Source organism: Electrophorus electricus, chromosome 20, assembly GCF_041902795.1.
Source record: "Electrophorus electricus isolate QZ-2024a chromosome 20, ASM4190279v1, whole genome shotgun sequence".
In the NCBI taxonomy this organism is placed as follows: Eukaryota; Metazoa; Chordata; class Actinopteri; order Gymnotiformes; family Gymnotidae; genus Electrophorus; species Electrophorus electricus.
This window is the reverse complement of record NC_137516.1, coordinates 1,351,211-1,377,500: the sequence shown is the minus strand read 5'-3', so window position 1 is coordinate 1,377,500 and position 26,290 is coordinate 1,351,211. Positions and strand designations below refer to the sequence as shown.

At 46.6% G+C, this 26,290-nt stretch overlaps 4 protein-coding genes across 15 annotated transcripts in view; all 4 read left to right on the top strand.

The window, feature by feature from the left end:
- bag4 (BCL2 associated athanogene 4) overlaps positions 1-2,121 on the top strand; it is a 10,423-nt gene extending 8,302 nt beyond the window's left edge. For 3 of the 4 annotated variants that reach the window (XM_081703397.1, XM_035536190.2, XM_081703398.1), the window contains one exon: positions 1-1,369. This exon is cut by the window's left edge and continues 1,145 nt beyond it. Coding sequence is in view for 1 of the 4 variants with exons in the window: in XM_081703399.1 (XP_081559525.1) it covers positions 1,662-1,812; positions 1,964-2,121 (309 nt within the window). In the remaining 3 variants the exon portion in view is untranslated. Of the gene's footprint in view, positions 1,370-1,661; positions 1,813-1,963 lie in introns of those variants that run through there. The other variant, XM_081703399.1, reaches the window with a different exon arrangement.
- LOC113591610 (dual specificity protein phosphatase 26-like) lies at positions 2,053-4,330 on the top strand. 2 transcript variants are annotated; one of them, XM_027032187.3, is made up of 3 exons: positions 2,053-2,373; positions 2,766-2,974; positions 3,081-4,330. In XM_027032187.3, the coding sequence occupies exons 1-3, from the start codon at positions 2,198-2,200 to the stop codon at positions 3,275-3,277; spliced, it is 582 nt and encodes a 193-aa protein (XP_026887988.3). In that variant the 5' UTR covers positions 2,053-2,197; the 3' UTR covers positions 3,278-4,330. The 2 variants fall into 2 exon arrangements, with proteins under 2 accessions (XP_026887988.3, XP_081559526.1); XM_081703400.1 differs by having other exon boundaries at positions 2,198-2,373; positions 2,835-2,974.
- A 93-nt stretch (positions 4,331-4,423) lies between these two features.
- On the top strand, positions 4,424-8,417 carry rsph14 (radial spoke head 14 homolog). The gene is made up of 6 exons (XM_027032186.3): positions 4,424-4,775; positions 5,024-5,126; positions 5,580-5,698; positions 6,669-6,894; positions 7,056-7,192; positions 7,604-8,417. Exons 1-6 carry the CDS (start codon positions 4,577-4,579, stop codon positions 7,840-7,842), a joined length of 1,023 nt encoding a protein of 340 aa, XP_026887987.2. The 5' UTR covers positions 4,424-4,576; the 3' UTR covers positions 7,843-8,417.
- A 178-nt stretch (positions 8,418-8,595) lies between these two features.
- LOC113591613 (dematin-like) lies at positions 8,596-26,245 on the top strand. Of its 8 annotated transcripts, XM_035536186.2 has the most exons (18): positions 8,602-8,887; positions 16,263-16,316; positions 17,985-18,428; positions 18,915-18,965; positions 19,493-19,573; positions 20,012-20,149; positions 20,664-20,708; positions 20,938-21,076; positions 21,257-21,301; positions 21,438-21,587; positions 21,717-21,850; positions 22,471-22,576; positions 22,948-22,997; positions 23,153-23,198; positions 23,356-23,372; positions 23,466-23,531; positions 23,682-23,762; positions 24,019-26,245. In XM_035536186.2, exons 4-18 carry the CDS (start codon positions 18,951-18,953, stop codon positions 24,130-24,132), a joined length of 1,227 nt encoding a protein of 408 aa, XP_035392079.1. In that variant the 5' UTR covers positions 8,602-8,887; positions 16,263-16,316; positions 17,985-18,428; positions 18,915-18,950; the 3' UTR covers positions 24,133-26,245. The 8 variants fall into 8 exon arrangements, with proteins under 8 accessions (XP_081559255.1, XP_035392080.1, XP_035392081.1 ...); XM_035536182.2 differs by lacking the exon at positions 17,985-18,428 and having other exon boundaries at positions 19,490-19,573; XM_035536185.2 differs by lacking the exon at positions 17,985-18,428 and having other exon boundaries at positions 8,603-8,887.
- The last annotated feature ends 45 nt before the right edge of the window (positions 26,246-26,290 follow it).

The window sequence follows — 26,290 nt, the reverse complement described above, 5'->3', positions numbered from 1 at the left end:
CCTGAAGCACTTTAATCTGTGTGCAGTGTTCCTGTGCTCAGTGTAGGCCAGCTGGATTATCTGGAATATCTGGTTTATCTGGACTAATGGACACATGGAAATGTTGATAATCCCCAATTTCAGATCAGCCCAGCTGTGCCTAATGCTACGTGCTTTTTATCGTTCCAGACAGCCAGTTTAATTTCAGTCCTGATGTCTAACGGGCTTCGGTCACCCCGCCCTGCTCCTGCTCGCTCTCCTGGACCTCAGTGCTATGGTCCTGAGGTGGCCAGTACCTCCTGAGAGTTTGCACAATGTTGATTTTGTGGTCATTTGCCCGATGTCTCTGTCACGTGGTGTCCCGGCCATTGACTGGACTTTTTTATTTTTTTGTGTGCTGAATCTCAAATTGGGCATTTTTGCAAGTCCTTCCCATTTTCCAGAGTCAGTGTGTGGAGTGAGAGGAGCTCTCTTACAGAGTTCTCTGGCTGAATGCTGACGGGCTGCTGTCGTCTGCTCTTCATTTATCCTTTTCTCCATCTTATGCTTCCACACTCGGCACGTTTTAGTATTCAAAGAGAACGCGCTTCTCGATTCAGCAATATCCACGGGCCTTTTGATGAGGGTTTACAGAGACTTTGAGGTTTTGTTTCTGATAGTTTTGGTTTAATTGTCTTTGGTAACCCTCTTGTTTTAGTGTGAACTCCATGAAGCCAGGGTCCCGTCTCCTGTAGGTCTCAAGTTGGTGTTTACACATTCGACATTTTTTAAATGACTATAATAGTAGATGGTGAAATCAGATGAGATTGAGCATGGACAGGGAAGACTGATCATCCTTGTAACTTCTTAAAAAGTAAAAAATACCAGTTAATACCACTATATTTAATACTTTGCACCAAAGTCACGTTCATCCTGGACCATTCAACAGGTCTTCCTCCAGTCACAAGGATGTTTTCTAAATGTTAGAGTGCCATATTCTCGGCAGGTGCTTCTCATATCCGGTTAAATAATATACTCTAGTAACAAATTGAAGGTCTCAAAATTCTTGACTTCTGCATGTAATTAAGTCTCATTTGTTTGTGTGTGTGTATGTGTGTGTGTGTGCGCGCACGCGCGTGTTCTTTTTCTGTTTCTCTGTAATTCTGTAAAATCTCATTATATAAACCAGAAATTGTATAATAGATGAAGCTTTACACAACAGAGTATATTTGTATAACTTGTATATAGAGAACACATGAAATTCTAAATAGGACCAAAACCTGCTTGCTGAGGTCTCCGATGTAATGCATGTTTTTGAACACAAGAGGGGGCTGCTATCCCTAACTGTCTAGGACTGCGTAAGGTCTAATGATAGGTTACTCACAATAAAAATGTAAGACCTTGAAATGATGATGGTTGTTGGCTTACTTTTGGTTCTAAACCAGTTAGGGACCCCTGACCCTGCTGGTCCGTAATCCAGCCCAGTCTCTAGGCAGATTAAGCAGATTTTTGGGATCTCTGGGTCTTTTTAAAGACTCCTTTCCAGACCTGGGCTTCGTCTTTTGCAGTGGCAATGGTGAAACGTCACCGTTAGTAGTTATTTTTAGTCTAAGATAAGGTTTGATCTGACTCTGACAAACTGGCCCTAAGTGGAACTGTGCGCTTACCCACCACATTCATCACCGTCTTTACTGGGTTTACAGGGCCACGCATGCTGTCTGACCAGTGCGCCACCCACGGTCGGAACCATGCAGGGTTGCAGCACAGCTCCGCCTTGGCTGGTGCCATCTGGGATCAGAAGTGGCATCCACAATGCTGGTCAAAAAAAGACTGAGGTCAAATATCAGATAGCAGGTTTGTTCCAACAAGCAGCCAGTGGCAGGTGACAGTAAATATGAAACACATTCTTTCTTCTGTGTTTCCGTACAACTGTGGTAAATGTGTGTTACTTTAGTGGAAATTGTGTGTTGCATTGCATATGATCTGAGTTGAATGTGTTGAACAGGTGGCAGTGACATGCAGACAACACATGGAGCCCTGTTACTGCACCCCTCTGCTGGACTGCCCCAAAGCCCTCAGACAAGAACAGTACAAATGCATAGCTTTGAAATCCACGGCCCTCTTCAGTGCAGCAAAGGTAGAGTGACACTCCGGGGCTTCTGAAGTTAAGGCGCCTATGTCAGCTTCTCCGATTTCAAAGCAAAAGTGCAGCATTCCTTTCCTGTAAAACGGATCCAAAATGTCTTACAAGACTAGATACTCTGAATGGCGAACAGACTCACACTCGTTAAAACCGGAGATTGATTTTAGCTCACCAGCTATGGCGGTACTGGAAGTTGAACGCCTGCTCTTCTCAGGGAGAGCAATCAATAGTCATGCTGATGAGGTTTGGCCAAGACTTTATATCGGAGACATGTAAGTGAGAACAGTCCTGTTTATATAGGAGACGTGTAAGTGAGAACAGTCCTGTTTATATAGGAGACGTGTAAGTGAGAACAGTCCTGTTTATATATAACTTATATACACTTTTTAAATTTCAATAAATTTTTTATTTATTGACCTGGATATGCGTTGATATGCATTGACCACTTTTAAGTGACCATGGATAGTTCAGACTCAGAAAATCTAACCTCCGCACAAGCCCCTTAGATGTGCTAAATGTGTCAAGAGACAATTGATTGATTAATTAATTGAACCAACTGTGTGATACAAAATAATGACGGGGCATTCTGAATGGGCTACGTCTCTAAAAACACAAGTTTCACAGAAAGGACTTAAATAGTGTGTGTGTGTGTGATGGTTTACAGGGACATAGCTGAGAACCGCGCGGAACTTCGCCGCCATAACTTCACTCACATCCTGAACTGTGCGCACAGCTCCAGACGAGGCGCTGAGTACTACAACGGCATGGGCATCACGTACCTGGGCATTGAGGCGCACGACTCCCCCGCCTATGACATGAGCGCCAACTTCAGCACTGCAGCGGCATTCATCCATAATGCGTTAAGAGGAGGAGGTAGGAAAGCGAAACTGCTCTGTTTGTTTGTTTTTTAAACAGCATTTGCCTGTAGATGCGCACGAGACACACCGACACGCACTCGGGTGATCTTTTTCGATTGCAGGTAAGATTCTCGTGCACTGTCACGTGGGCGTGAGCCGCTCTGCCACAGTAGTGCTCGCGTACCTGATGCTGAAACACGGCATGAACCTCGTGCAGGCGGTCAGCACCGTGAAAGAGGGACGCGGCATCATCCCCAACCGAGGCTTCCTGCGGCAGCTTGTTGACCTGCAGGTTCAACTCTACGGCTGCAGGACCTGAACGTCTGCACCTGCTGCACCATAGCAGGGTCTGGTGAAGTTAAGGTGGCTTTAAATTTAGGAATTATTTGTTTATGCTTTGTTTGTATTTTTTTTTTCTCATTAATAATTCTCTAAAGGATAAAATTTGAGAATCGTAGACTTTAGCACTAATATTTCTTATTTACACAGTATTTAATATGGAATAAATAACAACACCTTATACAGTCATGTCTTATACAGGTGTTCATTTTTTTTTGGAGTGTTGCTTCCAGAACAGTACTGTGCCGGTTGATCAGTTATTTACCTTGGTTTTCTTTTTGAATTGATACATGTAACTATGCAGTGGGATTAGATTCAATATCTTTGAAAGTGTCTTTGCTTCACAGACAGTGATGAGTTTACATATTGTATATTTGTGATATTTCAGCGGTTCTTTCCCCTGCAGGGAACAAGAACAGATCTGTAAGAGCTCTGTTTATTTAAAAAGCATCACGTGATTATATCACATGATATTGGCATCAGTGTTGAATAACACTGAATGAAAGAAAGTTAACAGAGCTAATTAAATAGTTAGGCGGATAAATTTAAATGATGCCACTTTTATTTGATGATCATACTGACACAACTCGTACCCTTTGTAGTAGGCATGCAGAGACTGTTTTAGTATTATGTTGTTCATTTATTTTTGTTTTATGTGTTATTAATTTATTTTAGTATTATGTTGTTCATTTATTTTAGCATTGTTACCTGTTATTATTCAGTCATCTGGATGATCCCAGACATTGATGCTTTTGTGGTAAATCTTATAGCTCTAATTTTAATGGCTACATTTTACATAGTAGGTACATTCTGAGGAATTGTCATTTTTATTTTATTTTATTTTTTTACATTATATTGAAATAAATCAGCCCCCTGTGAAACAAAAAAAGCAGTATTTATGTACTTTATCATTTTTGTGTGTATAGGCTAAATATAGCCTAAAGATGCGTTGTGTGCCTGCTGGCTTGTACGCTGGTTGTGCGCTATTGTTGGTTACTCTAAATAAAGAAAAAGAAGCCATGGCGCTCTCTGGGTTTGGGTGGTAGTCCCTGTTTAGAGGTTTACGCAGAGCAGGCGCAGTACGCCTAACGCGTAGTCACCTAGCAACGCCGTGCCCACACTTAGGACGAGCTTGGCAACGTGGCAACAAACCCGCCGAAGCGGCGAGCTGCGCGACCGAACACACCTGGTCTCAGATACGCCGTTATCAGACACTCGGTTAGCTGAACAGGTTTTACAGCCAAACCAGCGACGCGTTCAGATAAACGACCCAGATCACATGGCCGGCACGCGGATCTCGGAGCGCCTGCCACCGCGCGCAGAACCGACTCACGCGACCGTCGCCTTCGGCGACCGCGCGCTGCCGAGGTTATCGGCGGAGCTGCAGCACGTGGAGCTGCGCGTCCGGCAGGGGGCGCTCGCTGCTCTCGGCGAGCGCGTTCACGACGCGGAGCGCGCCTATGAAGCCATTCGCGCGGGTACGTGGGCTGCAGCGTCCAGAGGAGTGACTCACTGGGCCTGAAACACAGCGCATGTTATCACCGCGCTTCAGTGTGAGGCTGACTTTTGTACATGAAGTACAGGAGACTGAGCAGACATGAAACCACAGGCGTAGTTTAGGGGTCCGCCCCAGTAATTCCTGCTCATACTACTCGTATAATGTGTTAGGTTGGGTGGTATGACCCAACACCTTGTCTTCTCTTGTTTGTTTCCTGATGCCGGTTAGGTATTCTGGACAGACTGAAGCTCTTGCTGAAAGATGAGGAAGGCTCGGTTAGGACAAGAACTGCAGAGGTGCTGTATCTGCTGGCCACACACAGCGTGGGCAGGTGATGTGGTCAAAACATTGCTATGCTGTTTTACAGCTGCCTTATTCCTCTTCACGTGTACACAACAGGATATCATATCAAATGAAGTTAGATCATTTAAAATTACGGATTAACAAGAAAACAATGCTTGGTTTGTTTTGGCTGTATTTATGTTTGGGTTTGGCTGAGTTTGTGTTTGACTGATTGTGTCGCTGAGTTTGTGTTTGACTGTGATTGTGTCGCTGTGTTTGTGTTTGACTGTGATTGTGTCTGGCTGTGTTTGTGTTTAACTGTGATTGTGTCTGGCTGTTGGGCTGTGTTTGTGTTTGACTGTGATTGTGTTTGGCTGAGTTTGTGTTTGTGATTGTGTCTGGCTGTGTTTAGCTCTGTTGGGCTGTGTGTGTTTGACTGTAATTGTGTTTGGCTGTGTTTGTGTTTAACTGTGATTGTGTCTGGCTGTGTTTGGCTGTGCAGGGAGGCCATGCTAAGAACACATGTGGTTCCCACTCTGTCAGGCCTGCTGGATGAGCCTGTACATGCCTGTCGTAAGAACATACACCAGACCCTGAAGATGTTGGCTGAATTTCCTGCAGGTTCGCACCAGATCTGGACACTAGTCAGATACGTCACACAGACACGGGAGTCACTGTGGGTAGAGGTGTTTGTGGAGAAAACGGCTTCTGAAATTAGACGAAAGCCAATCAGGGTTTATTTATAAAGGCCATCAACCAATCTGAGTTTATTTATAAAGACCATCAACCAGTCTGGGTACATTTATAAAGGCCATCAACCAATTTGTGCTAACTTGTACTGAACATCAGACTGAACAATAAGGTTGTTGTCGTGATGATCTGACATTTTTCTACTTCTGTTATCCATATGAGACTTCCTTTTTCAATAATGAGACATCGGTGAGATGTTCTCTCTGCTTCTACTCCTCCACAAAATGGACTTCTGTTGATTCCCTCTCACATCATACCTGTGCACTATTCAATTCGGTTTGGATTTGGCTGGTGGGTTGTGTGTAATTCTAGCCTGCTCCCTATTGGTTGTTTTTAGATGGGAGATTTTGGAGCAAAACTGTGAGGTCTTGGAGTAACATTTCTGACAGAGACTGTCTTTGGTCGCAGAGTCACTAAAATGAACGCCCTGGAATGTGACACGCTCAAAGACCCCAGATATAAACTCAAAGAGAAATCTTCCCCGAGCTGCGATGGCGATGGCATTACTGTCACGGTGAATGCAAGGCCCCATCCGTCACCAGAGTCAGACAACGACGCCTCAGACACCAGCCGCTAAAAAACCCAGAACGTTGTTTTCACGCATGTGCTCCACGAACAATGACTCCCACGCACACGGATAGATTTCCTCTTCCGGTTGTAATTGTTAGATGGTCCACACACTCACGTCCCCTCTTCTTCTCTCCCCTCTTCCTCCTGTATATTTATTTTCCCTCTGGGGCAGTTTGTCGGTGTATTTGCCGTAGGTGGTATAAGGGGGCAGCTGGGATGTGCAGGCGAGCCTTTCTGATTGGCTGTGCTCTGCTGTCCCTTCCCTGTGTAGGAGTGTCATGCATGGTGGCTTCGGGTCTGGTCCCCAGACTCCTGATGAGGGTTCCCGAGGAGCAGGAGGACGTCCGTGCGCTCGTATTGTCCACGCTGAGCTCCTGCATGCGGGAGGACGCGCTGCCTGCCCTGGCCAATGGGGGCGTCGCTGTCCTGAAGGAGCAACTCTCCCACACCTGCCCTGACATCCGCAGGGCTGCCACCTCGGCCACTCTCGCCATCAGGTGGGTCGCACCTGCAATTCTGGGACGAGTCTGAATAAATATATCAATATATTTCAATAAATATTCTCTCACCCCCCCCTCACTTCGTGCCTCTCTCTCCCTCGTTCTTTCTCTCTCTCCCCCTCTCCCTCTCTCCCTCCTTCTCTCTCTCTATCCGCTAGTGTTCCTGTGGAGGGGAAGAGGAGGTTGTGTGAGGAGGACGTGCTGCCTATTCTGGTTGGGCTGCTGTCGGATCATGACCTTGCGGTCAGCGCTAATGCAGCTGGAGCCATCATGAACACGGCCGTCATCACCAAAGGTCAGAGAACACACACACACACACACACACACACACACACACACACACACACACACACACACACACACACACACACACCACACCACACACACTCATCTCAAACATCACACTCATTAGGGGACTGATTCCAGGTAGCGTTTGATTCTCTTTCTGTGTAATTTAAAGTTGGTTATTTAATGATGTCTAAGATATAGAACCCAATATTCATGCACATATATCGCAGAGGTATAATCCCCTCACTTAATCTGGTTTCTCTCTGGCAGCTGTTTGAATACTTCATGTAACTTTGTAATCACATCTGACTCCTGGTTATCAGTCATAAGTGGAACCAATATGATTGCAACAAGTTGTACAAACAGCTGATTACAGTGGGTTCTCTGCTCCGTGGGCGGGACTCTCCTCCCCATGCAGGGAAGGTCCAGGCCCTGGAGACTGGAGTCATTCAGCCTCTGCTGTGCCTTCTGGGGAGGGGTCACACGGCGGCCTGCACCAACGCCCTCCGTGCCCTCACCTGCCTGGCAGAGGTGCCTAGCGCACGGCAGCAGCTCCTCCCACACCTGCCCCTGCTGGAGTCGCTCCTACGCCACCCCGCCCCTATCATCCAGCGGGCCGGCAGTACCGCCATACAGGTCGTCTCCTGGACTCCCTGAGAGAGGAGGCAAGGGGCGGAGCTACAGGCCGTGAGACTCCCGCCCCTTCCTGTGCTGAAGACGATTCTTCTCTGTCCATTATAGACGCTTAGAGGTTCGTTTAGTTGCATTCAAAGGTTTAAAGGACAGATCTGTGTTTATTTAGTTTAAAGGACAGATCTGTTTATTCTGATCTTTCTTTTCTTCATTTATTTTTCTTCCACTAAGACGTTCAGTACCGTCACGTGCCATTGATGGAACACGTTTCCATTCGCGAATGCAGCTGCGTGGAAAGCCTTATGACACCAGCCACGAGGACTTGTGTGTGTGTTGGGTTCCACTGCGTAATACCATCATTAGATGTTTAAACAACGCAGACGACACGATGCTTTTTCAAACCAGAGAAAGGTCTCAAAGTCCTGCTCCTCGCGTGCTTCGCTTTAGTGAGCTTCGCTGTCACGACAGCGCGCGTAAGATTAGACACATGCCAGGCAAAGCACGCGACAGAGATCACGCATGTGTGCACAGAAATGAACACGAGCTGTTTGTAACTAAAATGTGCATATGCGTAATAAACTGACACGCCTGTTCTTTCAGTTATCGACCATTTTATTCCTGCAATACCTCGTGCTTTTGTATACACCGTGCATTTAACACGTGCCTACTCAGTCGTTACATTGCACGGTTTAGTGTGATATTACTTGTCGTGTGACTCTGCGGGTGGCTTAATCACATTATAACGGAAAGCTGCAACGTCATGTTTACACTCGACCCCTCGGTGCCGCGAATGGATTCAACCAGCGGTAAGGACAGCCAGCACGTTCACGCTATCTGTCAGCGTGCAGCGTCACGCGCCATGCGGAGTTAGTACAGATAAATGTTTCTGGCTGGTGCCTGGGAACCAGTTTTCTGCGGTGTACAGGACGCACAACTTCAGCTTTTCACGCCGTTTTGAGTATTTATTTTTGCACAAAAATTTGAATGTGTTGGAATTAAACGTGGGAGTTATCCATCCACGTTGAAACTGCCGGGGGGATTTATTTTCAGAGGCTTTTTCACAAGACAGGTAAGAAGTTGATAGATGACGACGTGCGTATCCTCCGACGCGACCAGCGCGAGCCTCCTTGGCACTTTTATCCCGATGCGCTTTCGGCTCCCCGGGAGCGCGCGCCACCGCGGGCTGCGCGTGGGGTGCGAAATGCCGCTATGAGTGTGAATGTGGCGATATGACTACGCGCTCTCGTGCAGTGCGCCGTTTGTCGGCGGAGTTTGAGGTGAGGGAGATCGCGGGAGAAGCAGCGGGCGAACCCTCTGGAATGGTCTGCGTCCGTTCAGAAACGCGCCCTGCATCACCCGGTGCTGAGGAACGAGCACCAGCCCGGATGCGCAGTGGGCTCGCGTGCTCCGAACGACCCCGCTACCACCTCGCAGCTCCTCAGGTACCCACGCGCTGGAGCTCGCTCGTGGCCCGTTAGTCGCGACGTTGTAAAGTCGGGCTGGAGGCCTCCTCGCGACAGTAGTTCACGCTGGTGTAAACCACTTTACGCAGCACGGGGACCGATCAATAGGGATGCGAAATGAAATGATTCTCTAGTATACGCCGTCACGCCTCAGTGCGCATGACTGTAGGATTAATACACATGCAGATTCAGTGTTAATGTTAAGTGATGTATTTCTGTAGCGGCGATGACGCGTATGTCCACTGTTGAGAGCCGGTGAAGTGTCCGTCTAACGTCACGTGCGTGACCCTTCAACAGTCCAGTGTTTAAGGAGGGACAGTCGTGTCTTTCGGACTCTTTCCACCCTGCACCCTGAAGCAGGTTTATATGTAGACTTCACTTTTTGAGAACATTTGTGACTACGCAGCAGCCACAGAGCAGAGCGCTACGGCCGCGTGCATTAGGCCTTGCTGAGAGATCTCCATCACGTTCCCAGTGTAGCTGCACTGGCACAAAGGAGGTCACCGCGAGCACAGACCTCTTAATTAATCCCCCGGTTAGCGTGTCACGGTTGGCGTGAGGTACGTAGCTCACCGGGACCGCCGAACAAATTGCCGCGTGTAGTTGGCCATCTGGAGCACGCTGACAGCCATCTGTCATCAGCAAGAAAGCATGTTAAAGGAAGACTGAAATCATTACCATTCTGAAAAATCCAAAAGTGTGTGAGTGAGTGAGTGAGGGGGGTGCCATCATGTGTTTAATTCATTATGGAGTGAACATGTAGTGGTCACTAACCTTTATCCTGAATCGTGTGTCGTAAATCACTGTGTCTGTCCCTCCGCGTGTTCCAGCGTCTGCGGTGGACAGTCTGACTCACAATCTCCTGTTTGCCCTGGAGACCCTAAGACATTTCAACGCAAGGGACCACCAGCGTGTGTGCAACAGGTTGCCATGACAATGACATGAGCGCTGGGCTAACTCCTCAAAATGTCACTGTTGTTCTGCTACTCTTTAGGCACGCGTGAATGACATCTCCCAAACATGGCAAAGGTGTGTGTGTGTGTGTGTGTGTGTGTGTGTGTGGAGAAGCCAGTGATACAGTTCATCTCCAGGGTGGCGGTTCGATGATGTCTGCAGGTTGGAGGACAGACAGACAGACAGACAGATGGAGAGTGAGAGAGAGAGTGAGAGTGAGAGAGTGTGTGTGAGCGCGCCCCTCTGTGTTCCTCCTTAAACTGAGCTTGGAGATGTTATGGCGATGGATGCACACACACACTGCAGCAGGTATCACAACTACAGCGATGTTGAAGGGAGCGAGTCTGCTCTGCGGTTGTTAGTGCTGTGTCTCTTTCAGCTGGCTGTACAGTTTAAAGTTGTTTTGTGTGTTTTTATTGTGATTGAGCACATAATGAGTGGCTGACCCTCGTCTTCGTCTTCCTCTCCTTCATGGTGTAGAGATGTTTTGTATTTCTGGCAGTAGGGACACCAGGGACAGCTCTGGTCATTGAGACTGCCATTAAGACAGGGACAGCTCTGGTCATTGAGACTGCCATTAAGACAGGGACAGCTCTGGTCATTGAGACTGCCATTAAGACAGGGACAGCTCTGGTCATTGAGACAGGGACAGCTCTGGTCATTGAGACTGCCATTAAGACAGGGACAGCTCTGGGATTAATTGGGTCACTGAAGTGGACTTTACTGGTGTCTATCAGTCATGGAGTGAGTGAACATTTGCAGTGAGAAAAGACAAAAGGTGTCCAGGGATCTGGAGTGTGGAGCAGAGACAGAGACCTCCACCTGTGATCAGACCTGCAAGTGTGTGTGTGTGTGTGTGTGTGTGTGTGTGTGTGTGTGTGTGTGTGTGTGTGTGTGTGTGTGTGTGTGTGTGTGTGTGTGTGTGTGTGTGTTAATCCCGTTGCAGCGGAGGTTGTTTTTGCTAAAACACCTGGCTACAGCTTTGGCTCAGTGGGTTTGTTTATGCTGATTTGACTGCTGACGTCTGTCACAGTAAAAGTTCACGTGATAATCCCAAACATTTTGCAACGTTTTACAAACTGGACAAACGTCGTGACTGTTTAAATCCCACCCAGTTTACACTCGTTTCCGTTTAAGGGATTGTTTTATGAAAACTGACTAAAAATGTCAGCTACGCCTGTAACGTTTTAACAGCCACTAACTGTGTGAAGTAGAAACTATGGTGATCATTTCTACACACACAAACAAACATTCACATACACAAATATTAGAAACATGCAAGAAAATGAAGATAAGGGTTGTCTGTGGTCTGTGCCACCGTCCAAGTTTGGCAGGGGCACCCGTGGGTTTCACAAAGTAAACGGCATGTGAGAACAGTGTGTTTTACTGTGTGGTTTGGTTTCAGAGGCAGAGTGTGGGCTGGTGTGGGTGGGTGTGCGTGCGTGTGTGTTTGCGTGGGTGGGAGTGTGTGTTTCTGTGCGTGTGTGTGTGCGCCATAAATGTAAATGTGTGTGTGTTTGTGTGTGTGTATACCCTCATACCCCCTCTTATCTTCTGCAACACCTTGATGATGTTTTGCTGCGGTGTGTGTGTGTGAGCGTCAGAGGCCCTGTGGCGGTGTGTGAGTGTCGAGACAGTGACATGGCCGCGGTGATGCGTACACTCTCGCTAACTACATCAGCCAATCAGAAGCGTTGTATGTACGGTGACGGCCCTCTCTTTGGGCGTGACCTTCTCTTGTTTCTCCGAGATAAGTCACTTTCTACTGAAGGTCTTAACTGATGGACAGCAGAGAGGGAGAGAGAGAGAGAGAGGTTGTGACGTAGTGTCCGCATGGCACCAGTCAGGAGTTCCAGGGAAGGTTCTAGAAGGTTTGCCAGAGGAGTATCACTTGTGCTGTTTACATTCTTGCTTCTGTTGAGGGCAGTTTGAACATTTCAGATTTCTAACACGTATCTGACGGTCCTGACCACTGATGTCCATGATGTCCACATGACGCGCACATCTGTGTGTTTATCTGTGACACTTGTATCACTCAGGACAAAAAAAAAAAGATCCTTTTATGAGCAAGGTTCAGTCGGATCTGCTGTCTCGTGTCCCGTGTCGTGCTTCATGATGCCAGAACATGGGTCGAATCTGAACCGTCTTCCTATGCCCTACTCACTACACAGTGTAGGGCCCTACACAGAGCACACGCAGTTTAGTTGTGACTATCACACCTCCTTGTGCCCGGAGAGCCATTTTGGACTGCCTCGGGTCATGTGATCAGTGATCTCTATGCAGTTGCTGTGTTGAAGGAGAACAAAAATGTTTAACTTCCTTTAGCTGCAGTCCTCCCACGTCTCTGTGTGTGTGTGTGTGTGTGTGTGTGTGTGTGTGTAGGCAGCAGAGATACGAATGTTGGTGGGAAACGTAATGAAAACGCACCGATTACAGACGTTTGGGGGTGTTTCTATGGATTGTCCTGTTTGTTCGATGTTTGTTTAGTTCTTGTTACCCCAACACCCCCCAATACACGCACACACCCCCCCACCCTGGCACCTCTGGGCCGATGTTTAGTCTAAATCACACTAAAGCAAATTGAATTAAATGTAACAGACAAAGATTAAAGTGTTTAAAGTGGGAAGAGATGATTGTGTGTGTCTGGACACCATGGGTGTGTGTGTGTGGGTGTGTGTGTGTCTTGTTTTATGTGTTTCTCTCCAGTCAGAAGGGCCTCCTACTACAATAAGAGACAAAATGGATGCCTCCATAAATGTCTGTCAGGAGATCAGTTACACTCCTCACCTGCCTCATAAAGATCGGTCACCAGAATAAAATACACACACATACACACACACCCCACAATAAATCTATGTAATGTGCTCCCTCAGACAAAGTTACAATGATAGAACTTGGCGCATTTAATGTGTGTGTGTGTGTGTGTGTGTGTGTCTGCTGGATTTACAACTCCTCCAAAGCCAAACAATCATATTAAATCCCCACACACACAAGAGCAGCATGCCCTCACACAACTCGCACATCACTTTGACCCCGTGTGTGTGTACTTCATCATACAGCTCTCTGAACATGAAAATCTGTGTGTGTATACAGTGCTGGAGCAGGTCTGATCCGTCTGTATAGAGGTTGCATCGTTGGCCCTCTATATGATGTCATTCAACCTTTCGTTCTGATTGGCTGGCAGTGTATGAGGACAAGACCTCTGGTCTGTGTGAGCCACTAGGAATAGCTGCTGGTTTCTGGTGGGTTCTGTATGTTTTTAGGTGTGTGTGTATCATGTCCATGGTCTGTCAGTGGAGCAGACGTCTATAATAACACCTTGGTCTCTACACTGTCATGTCTCGAATAAATTGATAAACTAATATTTGAATCTATATCAGATTGTATGAGTTTAAAATCATTTCAATAATTAGTATTTGTTTAGTTTGACATTCTGACCAGCCTGTTCCTGTTAGTTCAGAAGGTGTCTGGTGAGAGACTGAGAGGTCTGTGAGTCTGGCTGTCTGACCCAGGTGACCCCCGACAGGGCTGTAGAGTGCATCAGCCACCCTTATAACACTCCAGAGAATAGCAGAGAACGTCTTGCTTAACGTGCAATCTCTGTGTGTTTTAAAGGTCTCTTTTGGAGTTTTTGTAGAACTCTGGATATACATCCTCTAAGAGACAAACATGCGCCATGTTTTGGATTATGAAGACATAAATGAAACAGACAGATCAATATGGTGTGTTATTCAGTTATTAATTGGGTCAGATGAGAGACAGTATTCTACAATATTCTAGTTCATTGGTATATTAGACTCTAACCTACTGTACTAGGATGTATTCTATGAGGAAATGACAGCACTTTTGTAAGTCGCTCTGCATGAGAGCATCTGCTAAATACCGTAAATGTAAGAAACAGGTCGTAGGGTCAGATTATTATTTATATATTAAAATTACAACTGAGTGACATTTGCGTTAAAGAGTAAGGCAGAGTGTTAAATAGTGGGAAGACCCACGTTTTATGAAATATTACATCTAGATGTCGTTCTAGATGAAAACGTAATGTATTTTGTAATATAAAGGAAAAACACAAGGCTACAGAGCCATTGAGGTCTTCTATGAGGTTACTGAGGTCTTCTAGGTTTTGATTACAAAAAATCAACATACACAAAGGCAGTTGAAACTGATGAACTCCTGCTGGATATGTAGGTACAGAAATGGTACCCATCAAACACACACACACACACACACACACACACCCTCCACGTGAGGGGTACATTTGCAACGCCTGTTTTACTGATGCTCTTAATAACGACGTGCCCATAATGACATCACCCATGGGAGCCCCTGGAGCGACTGGGAGAGATTTGTTGTTTAAACTGATCTCAACAGTATCGATTGTCTCATCTCTTATATCGCATGCAACTGGCTTTGGTCCTCTGACAGTATATTGTCAAAATATGTCAGTATATTGACAAAAGGGGTGTGTGTGTGTGTGTGTGTGTGTATGGAAGCAGCCTCACTATGAACATTAACATGTTCTTAACATGTTAATTATCATAGCCTTAACATGACACTCCACTTCTGCTAGCTGTAACATCACTACCATGAGTGTGTGTGTGTACTGGTGACAGTATGCAGACTCCAGTAAGAGTGATGGGAGGCCACTGTACTCAGACTGGTTCTGGAACCTTTAAGCTTTCTGACGCCAGTGATGCAGCTCATGTCGGGAGGGGTGAGAGGGGCAATGCTTCTACAGCGGGGCGGACTGCCTCACCATAGTAACAGCTAGGATGTTACATAAGACGGGAGGAGAGTGGGAGAGAGAGAGAGAGAGAGAGAGAGAACAGAAGGAGAGAGTGAGAGGGAGAGAGAGAACAGAAGGAGGTGTCTCACACCAGGATATGCAGCAGGATATTTTTAGAGTTTTTCTCTTACTTCATCTTAACTTGCATTGCAGTGATCGCAGAGCTTTGTGCAGTAGAGAAAACTCATGAGGTGCGTGTGTGCAAATTACATGCATGTTCAGACGCTGTTTAGACTCTACAGTACCTCTGTGTCTGAATGTATTACAATATGATATGACTTTCATACAGAATATTATATCACATTATCACTCTTAACTGGTATGAAGGTTCCTGCTTGCAGACATGGAGGCGTGTCTCGGGGGTGTGAAGGCGGGGCATGGAGGCGTGTCTGGGGGTGTGAAGGCAGGGCATGGAGGCGTGTCTCGGGGTGTGAAGGCGGGGCATGGAGGCGTGTCTGGGGGGTGTGAAGGCAGGGCATGGAGGCGTGTCTGGGGGGGTGTGAAGGCAGGGCATGGAGGCGTGTCTGGGGGTGTGAAGGCAGGGCATGGAGGCGTGTCTGGGGGGTGTGAAGGCAGGGCATGGAGGCGTGTCTGGGGGGTGTGAAGGCAGGGCATGGAGGCGTGTCTGGGGGGTGTGAAGGCGGGGCATGGAGGCGTGTCTGGGGGTGTGAAGGCGGGGCATGGAGGCGTGTCTGGGGGGGTGAAGGCGGGTTTCTGCAGTGTGGGGAGTGATGGCTCCTGCACATGGAGACATGGGGAGGAGAGAGGGGAGGTGGGGAGGTGAGGAATGCCTTCACACCGCAGGGAGAGGAGAGGCAGTGGGTTAGCCAACACAAAAACAGCACAACCTTGCTTACTTTCACGTGTGTGTGTGTGTGTGTGGGTGTGTTTATGACTGCATGCGATAAACTTTTGCAATGACCACAGCTTATAAACATTTTCTCCTTCTGATCACCTCCTCTCCTCTCCTCTCCTCCTCTCCTCTCCTCTCCTCATTCCTAAACTCTTGTCTGTTCAACAGTAGACATGTACTTTGAGTGCAGGGTCAAGGGTCACGGACTCCTGAATAATTCAAGACTTTGATGTCCAGCCACGGGGCTGATAGACAGTGAGAGCCACGCTCTCTTCACGTGGGTGTTCCTGCTGCCCCGGCTCGGTGTGGGGAGGGCGAATGACGAGGGTCTCGGTGCCGTGGTGTACTGTCCCAGCTCTAACCAACTCCTGTGTGTGGGTTTCAGGACTGGGCTGTGTGTGTGTCTTCACCATGGACATGAACCTCCTCGCTGACTAAGGTAACTGCTCCCCTGTGCTTTTCTCTCTCCAGCTGTCTGTCTGTCTCTCTCTCTCTCTCCAGCTGTCTGTCTGTCTCTCTCTCTCTCTCCAGCTGTCTCTCTCTCTCTCTCTCTCTCTCTCTCCAGCTGTCTCTCTCTCTCTCTCTCTCTCTCTCTCTCTCTCTCTCCAGCTGTCTGTCTGTCTCTCTCTCTCTCTCTCTCTCCAGCTGTCTCTCTCTCTCTCTCTCTCTCCAGCTGTCTGTCTCTCTCTCTCTCTCTCTCTCTCCAGCTGTCTGTCTGTCTCTCTCTCTCTCTCCAGCTGTCCGTCTGTCTCTCTCTCTCTCTCCAGCTGTCTGTCTCTCTCTCTCTCTCTCTCTCTCTCTCTCTCTCTCTCTCTCTCTCCAGCTGTCTGTCTGTCTGTCTGTCTGTCTCTCTCTCTCTCCAGCTGTCTGTCTTTAAATTACAACATGTCTGTCTTACTTTTGCCCGTGTGTTTATTTCACTGAATGTATCGTTCACGATGGCAAACTTTGTTAATCCCTCTATCCTTGTTCTCCTCTGTATTAATTAATCTAATCCTGATATGCTGTCAACAGCAAACTGTACTTAGTATTCAGTGTTGAGTATTCAGTATTCAGTGTTGAGTATTCAGTAGATATGATTCAGGCTTATTTCTCATGTAGTGTAAAATGGGAATAAAAACTGGATAATCCACTTGAGGTATTTTAAACCAGATTATTCACAGGTTGTTTAATAGCATTTGAATGGTTTTCACGGGTTAACAGGTTACATTCAGTTTTGCTTACAGCGACTGTAAAAAGCTTTTGTTTGTTAACATTTTTTAGTCTGTTTGTTATTAGCAGTTTTGCGCACGCGCACACATGCATGCATGTGCACACACACACACACACACACACACGAAAAGAAGCAGTGTGTGTGTGTAACATTCCTGGCATTTATGGGGGAAATTAGTATTAAATGTGTCCATAATGAAGGAAAATTGTAATGACTTTGCCCTGAGCTCTTTAAAGAGTTTACTTCAAATATTTTAGACATCTGAAACTCTTTAGCATAGAATAGAAGAATGTGGCATTGTTCAAATCGAGACTCAGACAGTTGATCTTATCCTGCTGTCTAATCAGAGTCTGATCAAAGCCTAATCACATGTCTTTATATAGTGCCTTGTACAGCAGGTCTTGTTACTAAGCACTTTTACAAATGTCTGGGTCCAAGGCCCCCAGTGAGCATGCCGTAATCCCGGCGGTAATCCCAATATTTATCATGTTAAATCGTATCTGTGTGCCAAGGCTTACAGGGCGCATCTGAGACGCTTCACAGACCGCTAGATGGAGGGGTGACGGCCTCGGAAGGAGTGTAACGTCGTTGCCTCTATCCTTCCATCTCTCCATCTGTCCTTTCATCGCTTCATCCCCATCTATCCTCGTCACTGTCATTCCTCCTTTTTATCCTTCATCTCAGTTCCATTGCTAGGTCTTTATCTATCTGTCTAAATATCTCTCTATCTCCATATTCTACTCATCTCTCTCTGTCTGTCTAAATAGCTCCATATTCTACTCATCTCTCTGTCTGTCTATCTTCTTGTTTTTCTTTCTTTCTTTCTTTCTTTCTTTCTTTCTTTCTTTCTTTCTTTCTTTCTTTCTTTCTACCATCTTTCTCTTGCTGCCTCAGAGCATCCCCTATCAGGCCCTCTGGATCGATAGTCCCGCCCCCTGCTCCGCCCCCTGCCCCTGTTTCCTGCACCAGCTGGGACAGACCTGCAGTCTGGCTGGCCTGATGTAACCCATTACTCTGAAGAAGACTGAAACACACACACACAAGGTCCAGGGATGACTGTGTGTGGGTGTGTGTGTGCTCCCCTCCTGGCTGTGACGCGTCTCCGTCCCTCACTGTGATGTCCACGCTGGGCTGCACTTTCACTGTCCTGTAGATTGAAGACCTTTTCAGTAGAGTAGAAACCTCCCAGAGCTTTCCAAAGGGACCATGCACCAGAAAAGCCCAACAAGGAACCATTCTGGAAGCCACAGAGAATCACCATTCTGGAATCTCCATTCTAGAGACCATAGCTATGACCAACACGCTTCTCTTGATGCTGTGAGCTCTTCACATGACATTGTGAGCTGTTTGTTTTTAATGGATGGCCTGGTAACAAACAGCTCTCTACAGCTCTGCATACCCCACACTACCTACAGATCGAGGTTGTTATAGCAACTAGGATCCATGTGGGTTGTGTATGCAGGATGTCTAGAGTATCAGCTGTTGTCCTCTGGGATCTGTCTTACTGTGGCTCTCTCTCTCTATCTGTCTCTCTGTCTTTGTCTGTCTCTCTCTCTCTCTATCTCTCTCTGTATATCTCTTTCTCTCTCTCTCTCTCTCTCTCTCTCTCTCTCTCTCTCTCTATCTTTTGATCACTTGCTTTCTCTCTCTCAAGTCATGATGGCTTTATTTACATGACTGTGCAATATAATATAAAGCAGGAATTAAAAAAAACCCTTTAAGCTTTTAACAACATTAAATAATAATAATAATAATAATAATAATAATAAGAGCAGTGATACTGAATGATCTCTAATGTCTAACATGTCTGTGTTTCCTCTTTAGTGTGACATCAAGACGGGGACGTTTTTGTTGTCGTAGATGATGATGCAAAAGGTGAAACCTCCACAGTTACAGTTACACACACAGTTACAGTTACACACACAGTTACAGTTACACACACACAGTTACAGTTACACACACAGTTACAGTTACACACACAGTTACACACACAGTTACAGTTACACACACAGTTACACACACAGTTACAGTTACACACACAGTTACAGTTACACACAGCTTCAGGTCTGCAGTTGCTTATTGTGCACATTGTCTTGGTCAGTGTTAAATTCACTAGAGCAAATCTCTGTACTTAGTAGTTTAATCAGCAAATCATTACAATTGATCTTTTAAGCAGTTATACAATGTCAGGCGTGTGCGTGCGTGTGTGCGTGCGCGTGCGTGCGTGTGCGTGCGTGCGTGTGCGTGTGCGTGTGTGCGTGCGTGCGTGTGTGCGTGTGCGTGCGCGTGCGTGTGTGTGTGCGCGTGTGCGTGCGTGCGTGTGCGTGTGTGTGCGTGTGTGTGTGCGCGCGCGTGCGTGCGCGTGCGTGCGTGTGTGTGTGTGCGTGCGTGTCCTCCAGCAGCAGCCAGCCCGAACCTCTCCAGGCAGTGTGAGTTCTGTGAGAGGAACGACCCTCCCTGGCTCTCCTGCTGTCACTATCGTGGTGAGTCGCTGCGTGTCTGTGGTCCTGCGTCATGCCCTGCTGTGTGCGTCAGCCTCACACTCAAACGCCATCCTACACACCAGGCATGACGTGACACTTACTGTACACACTGCCCTGGCATGGTCTAGTGATCAGAAGGTTGCTGGTCCAAATCCCACCACTGCCAAGTTTCCACTGTTGGGCCCCTGAACAAAACCCTTAACCCTCAGTTACTCAAGTTGTGTTCAGACAGAATTGTAAGTCACTTTGGATAAAGGCGTCACATAAATGTATGAACATGGTGGGATGTCCGTGTCCAGGGTTAGCAGGAAGTGGGGAATCAAAACACTGATCCACGTGTGTCCAGGGTTAGAATCTAAAACACTGGTTCAGGTTTGACAGAGTTAACCAGGTTCGTCCAGGGTTGGTTTCTGTCCCTGTAACTCCTCTTCTCTTCAGACCCAAGTTGAGAAGCAGGTGATTGGCTATAAAGACTTAGCTGCCATCCCGAAGGACAAAGCCATACTGGACATTGAGAGGCCTGACCTGATGATGTATGAGCCGCATTTCAGCTACACACATCTGGAACGCTCTGAGGTAACGCACACACACACACACACACGTGTAACTGTTGTGTGGTGCTATTTGCTATAGCTGATTACTCCCATACCTGCAGCATTAATGCATAGCAGCTATCAGCTCCTCTACTGTTACCCCGCACAGGGCCCCTATATGCCTGTGTGGATTAGCCTGCACAGGGCCCCTATATGCCTGTGTGGATTAGCCCGCACAGGGCCCCTATATGCCTGTGTGGATTAGCCTGCTTTCCAATTTGTCAAACATTCCTTTTCTCAGTGAGTGTGAGCTGGTTAACTGCCCACTGAGACTGATATCTCAGCTTCAGTCCACCAGATTGCACAGAGAATACATAAACACACACACACACACACACACAGACACTGGCAGCCCCAGTGTCATTTCATTTTTAGTTTTGCCATAATGAAACCTTTATGCTTCATAGAGTCTGTGTGGAAACTACCAAAAGCTCAGCAGCTGATCTCGCGCGCTCTCTCTCTCTCTCTCTCTCTCTCTCTCTCCTTCTCTTTCTCAGAGGTCCCTGTCTCCACGCTCTCTCTCCCCTCCTCCCTCTCCTGAGGTAAGACAGGTGGGTGGGGCTTCGAGGTGAGAGGTGGGGCTTTGAGACACTGCTGATTAACCTGCAGATGAATGCTTGGTTTGGCTGCGCCCATGTGACTAGCCCATGTGACTAGCCCATGTGACTAGCCCATGTGACTAGCCCATGTGACTAGCCCATGTCAGCGTTCCACCTGTTGAAAAGATTCATGGGTTTGAGTTAAACCTGCAGCACTGCTGTGTCCTTCCAGAGCTCCCAGCTGAAGGAGTCCAGAGAGTGGGTGGAGCAGAAGTCGTCGGGCAGTTCTTCTCCACCTTCCACACTACGACTGCGCAGAAGTAGCAGCGTGAGCAAAAACCCCCCTCAACAGCTACACTTCCACCGGCCAGGTGAGACGTGCGCACACGCACACACACACACACCCACACACACACACACACACACACACATACATGCATACGACTATACACACACATACATTCTCACACTCACAGATCTATACACATGTACGCAGTGCGATTGGGGGTGTGTTCTGTGGGGTGCCCAAACATGTGTTTCCTCTTTTACAGACAATGGCAGCAACATATACAAGAAACCGCCGATTTACAAGCAAGGTGAGAGAGAGAGAGAGAGAGAGAGAGTGATCAGGACACTGGGTGTGTATGTGGGTGTGTTCTGATGTTGATTTTCTCGATGTTCAACATCAAAATGTGACACCCTCATACAAGTACTGTGTGTGTGTGTGTGTAGATGCTTCCCCACATGTTCCCCACGGTAAGCACATGGAGGATCTGATCATCGAGTCGTCTCGGTTCCCTGCTGCTCGGCGTCCTGACCCCACTCAGCCTGCCAAGATTGAAACGGACTATTGGCCGTGCCCGCCGTCACTCGCTGTGCTGGGTACCGCCCCTTCTCTCAGCCCGCCCCCATGTCACACACTCCTCTCTCTGCAGTTCCCATGTACACACACACACACACACACACACACACACACACACAGTCTTTCACACCTCTCTACTGGTGTAACAGAGACTGAGTGGAAGAGGAAGTCTGCCCAGAACACAGACGGGGAGGCAGCGGAGGCTGACGATGAGTATGATGAAGGTGATCTGTCAGACGACACGTGGCGACTCAGACAGATGCAGAAACAGGAGCTCAATAAGGTAAAGTTGAAGCCCCACCCACAGGAAACTCCTCGCCATTTACCCAGAACACACACTCTGACTTCACTGCCAGCGTCTGCAACACCATGTCAGCTGTGACAGTCATGTGGCGCTGGGGAACAGAACACACACAGCTGAGGGGCTCGGGAACTACCGGTATCACATATACAACACGCGTAGAGTCTAGACTGGCACTTGGATACGTGTGTGTCTGTGTGTGCGTGTGTGTGCGCGTGTGTGCGTGCTTCGGATATATAGATGACTCACTCTCAAGAGAAACTTGAAAAGGTTTTACTGAAAGGAAATAAATAAGATAATAAATAAGAAAGAACACTCAGGTGCTTTCCTTGTGAGGTTGGTTAGCATGAGGATCAGAGGGGTTGTTCTGTTCTTCTCTTTCTTACTTCACCTTGAAGTGAAGGTCACAGTCTGAATTGAATTACCCACAGTCCTGTGGGGCTTCTTGCATACCCTGAAGCTGACCATGAAGCTGATCAATTCCTTCAGTGTAAGGACATGGTTTCACCCTCATCATATATCTCAAACAGCATTTGTTTCTCTCTCTCTCTCTCTCTCTCTCTCTCTCTCTCTCTCTCTCTCTCTCTCTCTCTCTCTCTCAGATTCAGTCCAATCTGGGGAAGTTGATTTTGAAGGAGGAGATTGAGAGAGCAGCTCCAATACGTAGAAAAACCCGTTCTCTGCCAGACCGAACCCCTGGCCATATGGGTGAGTGTGTGTGTGTGTGTGTGAGACACAGGCTACAGAGAAACACCGCATAATCTGCTTCACATTAGATTTACAAGTCTCTTGGCTAAAGGCCCGATTCTGTAGACTGGGTCTTTGTACTTTCCACTTGTGGGTGTAGGTTGGAGCCCTTTTGCAGGGTTTGCTGCCCTTTACAGTTTAGCTCCTGAAGTAAAAGGTTCATAGTGCCCTCTAGTGTTGACAAGAAAAATCACACTTTTTGCAGTTGTTTTTCTGCAGGACTTTTAAAATAACTCTCTGAATAAAAGATGGAATTATGACACATTAATAATGTTTGATGTGATTTCAGGATTTAAAGTGTTGTTGTTAATGTTTTTGTTTCACTAACGCAGGGCTTAAGTCTCCATCGTTTCCAACCTACAGCAGGACTGGCCTGTCCAGGGTGAGGGTGCACACCACACACACACACACACACACACACACACACACACACACACACACACACACACACACACACACGGTAAATGCACTTCAAACCTCACCCATATTAGTTGTCAGTCTGAATGAATTTTTGGTGAATTTCTTTTTCTCTTGTAGCTCCAATCAGCAGAGTTTTCATCAAACAGTGAAAAGGGGAGTCAAAGTAAGCAGTTCTGTTCAGTTCTGTTCTATTCTGTTCTGTTCAGTTCTGCTCTATTCAGTTCTGTTCTTTGTGCACTGTTACATAAATTAATAGAGTTAATTAATTAAAATTAATTAACTCTTTTTAAAAAAAAAATTTTTATTCTCTTCTCACACAGGTCTTCAGGTGAGGCAGGTCTGTGTGTGAAAATACCCAGCATACATCTGTCTATTCCTCCAGCCTCATCGCACTGCCACTGACTGTGTGTGTGTGTGTGTGTGTGTGTAGAATGGCGTCCCACAGGGCCACAGGATGGACAGAGGCAGTTCTCTGCCCACTGTGCTGCAGCAGAAGGTCAGACAAGGCCGAACTCTGGGCTCTGGGTCTCTCTCTTGTAGAGACTGCTGAGTCTTGTTATTATTTGAACTTTTTATTGTTTTTGAAACTGTGAGACATCACTGTTGACTGTGTGCGTGTGTGTGTGTGTGTGGGGGGGGGGGGCAGATTTATCCCTACGAGATGCTCACAGTGATGCCTAGAGGCCGGAATAAACTTCCTCCTGGTGTGAACCGGACCAGACTGGAGGTAACAGGACACAGAAGGTCCAGTCCAATCACAGCACATTATGTCACAGCACAGCATGTGTTATAACACATCACAACAGTAACGGCCGTAGTCTGGGATGTATACATTTGAAGTTCTCTCTCTCACTCTTAATCAACATTAACCCTTACAGATCTGAGTCTCTGCCATGCACCTTGTACATGTTAGTCTGTGATGTTAGGATGTTATCAAATGCACCAGCAGAGGGCAGCACTGATGAATGACATTCCTTTCCCAGAGGCATCTGTCTCCAGAGGAATTCCAGACTCTCTTTGGAATGACGATGCAGGAATTTGATCGCCTCTCCCTTTGGAAGCGTAACGACTTGAAGAAAAAAGTTTCGCTCTTCTAAGACTATGGAGGAAAAAACAAAACAAAAATCAAACTCATACCTAGTCATACACAATACCGCGCTTGTTTTGGTGAAAAGTACAGCTGCAAAAATGACAAACCCAAGAAGAAAAGACCTTAAGAAACCACTCCAGACGAGCAGAGACTAGGAGAATCCGCCGGTGGAAGGACAGTGTTGGGTGTCCAAGCTCGTCTGGTGTAAGATGGCCTACAGGTCTCCAATGTCCCAGCATATAAGACAAAACATCTGAACACTTTGATGTCACAACTCTAGTTTCGGCTCCGTGATCAGGTGCTGACCGAGGTTATGCTTCGGGACTCGAGCATGACTCAAGAATGTTCTGAATGTCGAGAACAGCTAAACTCAGTTAAACGGGTGGAGGGGGATAGTTTGAGCTCTACCTGAGTCCCATGTACAGAGACGGAGAACAGTTCACTACAGGCCGTAACAGCCTCCCAGGCCCACAACTGCCATACTGGAAAATAGACCAATGCTAAGCACACATGCCAGTTGGCTACTAATTAATTATCTCATTTAACCACTGCCACAATTTGAAGCCATAATGAGTTATAACGAATTAATTGACTAATTACTAAACGTTGGAACATCTTCATAGAGAGATATGTAGGATTTAAATCAGTTGGTTACTTTCACCAATTTAATACCCAAAATTAAATATCTAGAACACTCTCTCTCTCACACACACACACACACACACACACCACTACCCCATATCTCTCTGCCTCAACAGAGTTATTACCAGTGCAGACATTACTGGTAGTATGTGGCAAGTTTCTATAGCAACAGATATGCAGTTTGCAGTTGCAAAAAGAGCTAAATTAGTGAGAGTTGTTGGAATATTATCAAATATTATAAAGTCCCAGAACCTGCATGAGAAAAGCTTCCCCCACTTTGAAAGATCACATGATCACTGATTGTAAAACCACCGTCTGATCAATATCTTTTCTCGTTTTACCCAGTATATATTGATCATGTGGTGCCCCCTTCCTCCGACCCTGTTGTGCTGCTACTGTGTTATAAAGCACCTTGCTTGTTTGGTTAAATTATACCTTTTTTTTGGGAGGGATGGCTGGAGAGTTCCTGTTGTATAGGATGAAGATGGATTATGAAGAAGATGGATAATAATGATTGCAGCCCTGGTCTTAGTTCTCTGTAGAAGTCTGGTTTGCACACGACCCACCCACAGACCTTGAGTTCATATATATTGGTGTGTTCTGAATCTGGAGTGTTTGATATTGGACTCTGATTTTTACAGTATAATCCGTATAGAATTGAACCTGCCTCTACTGCTTCAGTGACCACATGATGTGCGGCTACTGTTCTCTCTCTCTCTCTCTCTCTCTCTCTCACACACAGTTGTTGTGCTTGTTTACCTATATTGTGGCATAACTTTTAAAACTAAGAAAAAAACCCTATAAAAGTTACAGAAATAGACATTCCATGTAGAAGGTGTTGACAGCACTTGTTACGCGCACAGTTGTACCGACAGCGTCCAAGCAGTCACAGACTTGGATGTTCTTTTGACAATCCAGCCAATCATCTTTCAGGGGTGGGGTCTAACGTAACGTCATGGCCAATCACATCCCTACTCTCTGCTTGACACTTTGCCCTTTAAAATGTACAGGCGCACGCTGAGTTAATGCACATTTACATTAGCAGTCATCACATAGTTCAGTAGTTTAAGCAGTGACTTCACCCTAAAGCTTTAGCAGCTCAACACGACCGGCTGCTCTGTAGACAAAGGCTTAAAACACGTTTATTCATCACAACTCATGTCAATATCAAGCATTTATTCTGCTGCACTTGGAATGTTACACAAAAATATAGCTTCATCGTTTCAAACAACACACACACAGTATATACTGGAGTAACCTAACTGCACCGTCATCACATAATTGGTTCTCCTTTTTTTCTGTGAAGGTGTGGTGAATGACAAAAATTTTAAATATCAGATTAGCCTGGTGTGTGTCCTCGCTATGATCCAGGTGCGTTCTGTTTTGACTATTTTATGGTTTAGCGGTTTGTTATACTGACACCTTGGTGAAACGTTAGTACTGAGATTTCTGTTCAATAAAGCTGTAGCTTTTACTAATTTAGGCTGTTCGGTTTATTTCGCTGTTGTGGCTGCATGTTTACT

Coding starts and splice junctions, on each gene's coding strand:
- LOC113591610 (XM_027032187.3), top strand. CDS start 2,198: ATGTCTTACAAGACTAGATACTCTGAATGGCGAACAGACTCACACTCG. Junction 2,374..2,765: donor AGACTTTATATCGGAGACAT/GTAAGTGAGAAC, acceptor GATGGTTTACAG/GGACATAGCTGAGAACCGCG. Junction 2,975..3,080: donor TAATGCGTTAAGAGGAGGAG/GTAGGAAAGCGA, acceptor TTTCGATTGCAG/GTAAGATTCTCGTGCACTGT.
- rsph14 (XM_027032186.3), top strand. CDS start 4,577: ATGGCCGGCACGCGGATCTCGGAGCGCCTGCCACCGCGCGCAGAACCG. Junction 5,127..5,579: donor GCCACACACAGCGTGGGCAG/GTGATGTGGTCA, acceptor TTGGCTGTGCAG/GGAGGCCATGCTAAGAACAC. Junction 6,895..7,055: donor TCGGCCACTCTCGCCATCAG/GTGGGTCGCACC, acceptor TCTATCCGCTAG/TGTTCCTGTGGAGGGGAAGA.
- LOC113591613 (XM_035536182.2), top strand. Junction 22,998..23,152: donor GCAGGACTGGCCTGTCCAGG/GTGAGGGTGCAC, acceptor TTTCTCTTGTAG/CTCCAATCAGCAGAGTTTTC. Junction 23,763..24,018: donor TGAACCGGACCAGACTGGAG/GTAACAGGACAC, acceptor TTCCTTTCCCAG/AGGCATCTGTCTCCAGAGGA.